The 1,852-nt window shown below is 36.0% G+C and overlaps 1 protein-coding gene across 4 annotated transcripts in view; it reads right to left on the bottom strand.

The window, feature by feature from the left end:
* Positions 1–1,852, bottom strand: part of ALG1 (ALG1, chitobiosyldiphosphodolichol beta-mannosyltransferase) — an 18,395-nt gene that overhangs the window by 2,195 nt on the left and 14,348 nt on the right. For 3 of the 4 annotated variants that reach the window (XM_025203699.1, XM_025203706.1, XM_006015546.3), the window contains 2 exons: positions 1,459–1,569; positions 307–421 (listed from right to left, as the gene is read on the bottom strand). In XM_025203699.1, the coding sequence (XP_025059484.1) occupies positions 307–421; positions 1,459–1,569 (226 nt within the window). The remainder of the gene's footprint in view (positions 1–306; positions 422–1,458; positions 1,570–1,852) is intronic. The other variant, XM_006015544.3, reaches the window with a different exon arrangement.

The following is a 1,852-nucleotide window of genomic DNA, read 5'->3' on the forward strand; positions in this document are numbered from 1 at the left end:
TGTGTAGTTTGGTGGGGGGGTGGGGGGGGGGGGGGGGGGGGGGGGGGTGTTAAATCTGCAAGCACCCAAAAAGAGTAGTTTAAAAACAAGATGTGGGAAAGCATATTGTAGCCCATTATAGTTAACTTTTCTGCTTACTGTCCTAGCCATATAGCTTTAATTATTATTTTTTCGTGAGGTGGGGGGGGAGCCCTACTTAAAAATAATCTTTAAAAATGTGGAGTTTAATTTTTAGCTTTAATGTCATATGATAAGTAAAACATATTACTGTGGTATTACATTATGTCAGGGTAAATGATCCCTTACCATTCAAAATAGATTGCACAAACAGGTAAACAACAACCAAACATGTCTACCACTTTCATTGGCAGATCCAAGCTGCTAGATGATTTATGAAGACAAACACCCAAATCCGCTGAGCCTACAAAGTAAGGACACAACTTGGCTTAATATTTCTGTCAACTGCTCTCAAGATTCGTTACATAATCTGTTTTAAAAATGCTGTAGTGCTATTAAATAAAATTATTTGGAATGTCAGCTGTATCAGTTTGATTTGAGGAGGTATGTAAAAATTATATAATCTACTTTTGTTATGAAGAGCAGTTAGGATTGAGAAAGAAACAAGAATAACTGGTGTTAAAATAGTAGAAAGAAGAAATTTAAAAAGTAGAACATCTTGAACATTCAATCTATTCTGTCCCCCAAACCTTCCTATCAATTAGAAATCATGCAGAAATAATGAAAATTAAATCCCTTACAATGCTGTAGAAGTGATCGGTTAGATGGCCACTAAAACCTCTTCCCATCCAAATGACTTTACAACATAGTAGGAAAATGTAGGGTCTCAGTTTATAGAAATATGATTATTTACAAAGCATGACAGATGTGCATGACATTTTATAGCCATCTCAATTGACATTCCTTATCCTAAGGAGCTTAAATCAGGTAGAACTTGTACTATTTTATGCTTACATGGCTTTTAGTAAGATTAAATAAATCAATCTGCTAAGGAATAGAAATATTCTATTTCCTTTAGAATCTCTTCAATTATCTTTGATTTCTTAGCTAAAACTGAACTGTATTTATTTAACTGCACATGAGAATGCACTGGAACAGAAACTAGCCCACTGTATTTTAGCATCATTAGAAGAACAGCAGAGTGCAAACAGTAGCTGGTTTAATACACCAAAGTAGATGCTTGTAAGACCCCATAATTGAATTCCACCCCGTGTTCCCAGAAGGAGGAGGAAAAGCTGTGCAATTTGAAAAATTAATTGATTTCTCAGGTATAACAAACAACAAAACTGATATAATTAGTTTGCTTTTAATTTGCCTGCAGTCTTGCTAGATCTGTCACCAACTGCAGCTTAACAGTTACCCATAGTCTTTGCATAAGCCTCAGACACTGTTCTCATTTCCATGTAAAGATTTTTCAGTAACTGTAAATCCATTATTTACCAAGCAGAAGAGGGTAATCCTCCGCTTCAAGCCAAGGGGTACAGATCTGGATGTGTTTAAAGTGCATTGCATCTATCAGTCTGTTGTAGTGTTCCTTCAGAGGCCCTTTGCCTTTATAAACAGAAAATAAACCCACAATATTTTAGTGTTCTGACTGTGATTAACCTAAACCTGCATAATAAAGGTTAGTGTTGCAGCATAACTCTCATTTGTGTGTTTGAAGAAGGGATTATGTCCATCTTTCTCAGGCTTGGCATAAAAGGGCTTGGCATAAGTCTCCAGTCCAAACTGAAATTCCTGAGTGCAAACCATAAGATAATATAATAATCACCTAGAAGATGGCATACTCTATTAGTACAGCATCCGTTAGCATCATGCTGAGTTGTTAGTTCAG

Source organism: Alligator sinensis, unplaced genomic scaffold, assembly GCF_000455745.1.
Source record: "Alligator sinensis unplaced genomic scaffold, ASM45574v1 scaffold404_1, whole genome shotgun sequence".
Lineage (NCBI taxonomy): Eukaryota > Metazoa > Chordata > Crocodylia > Alligatoridae > Alligator > Alligator sinensis.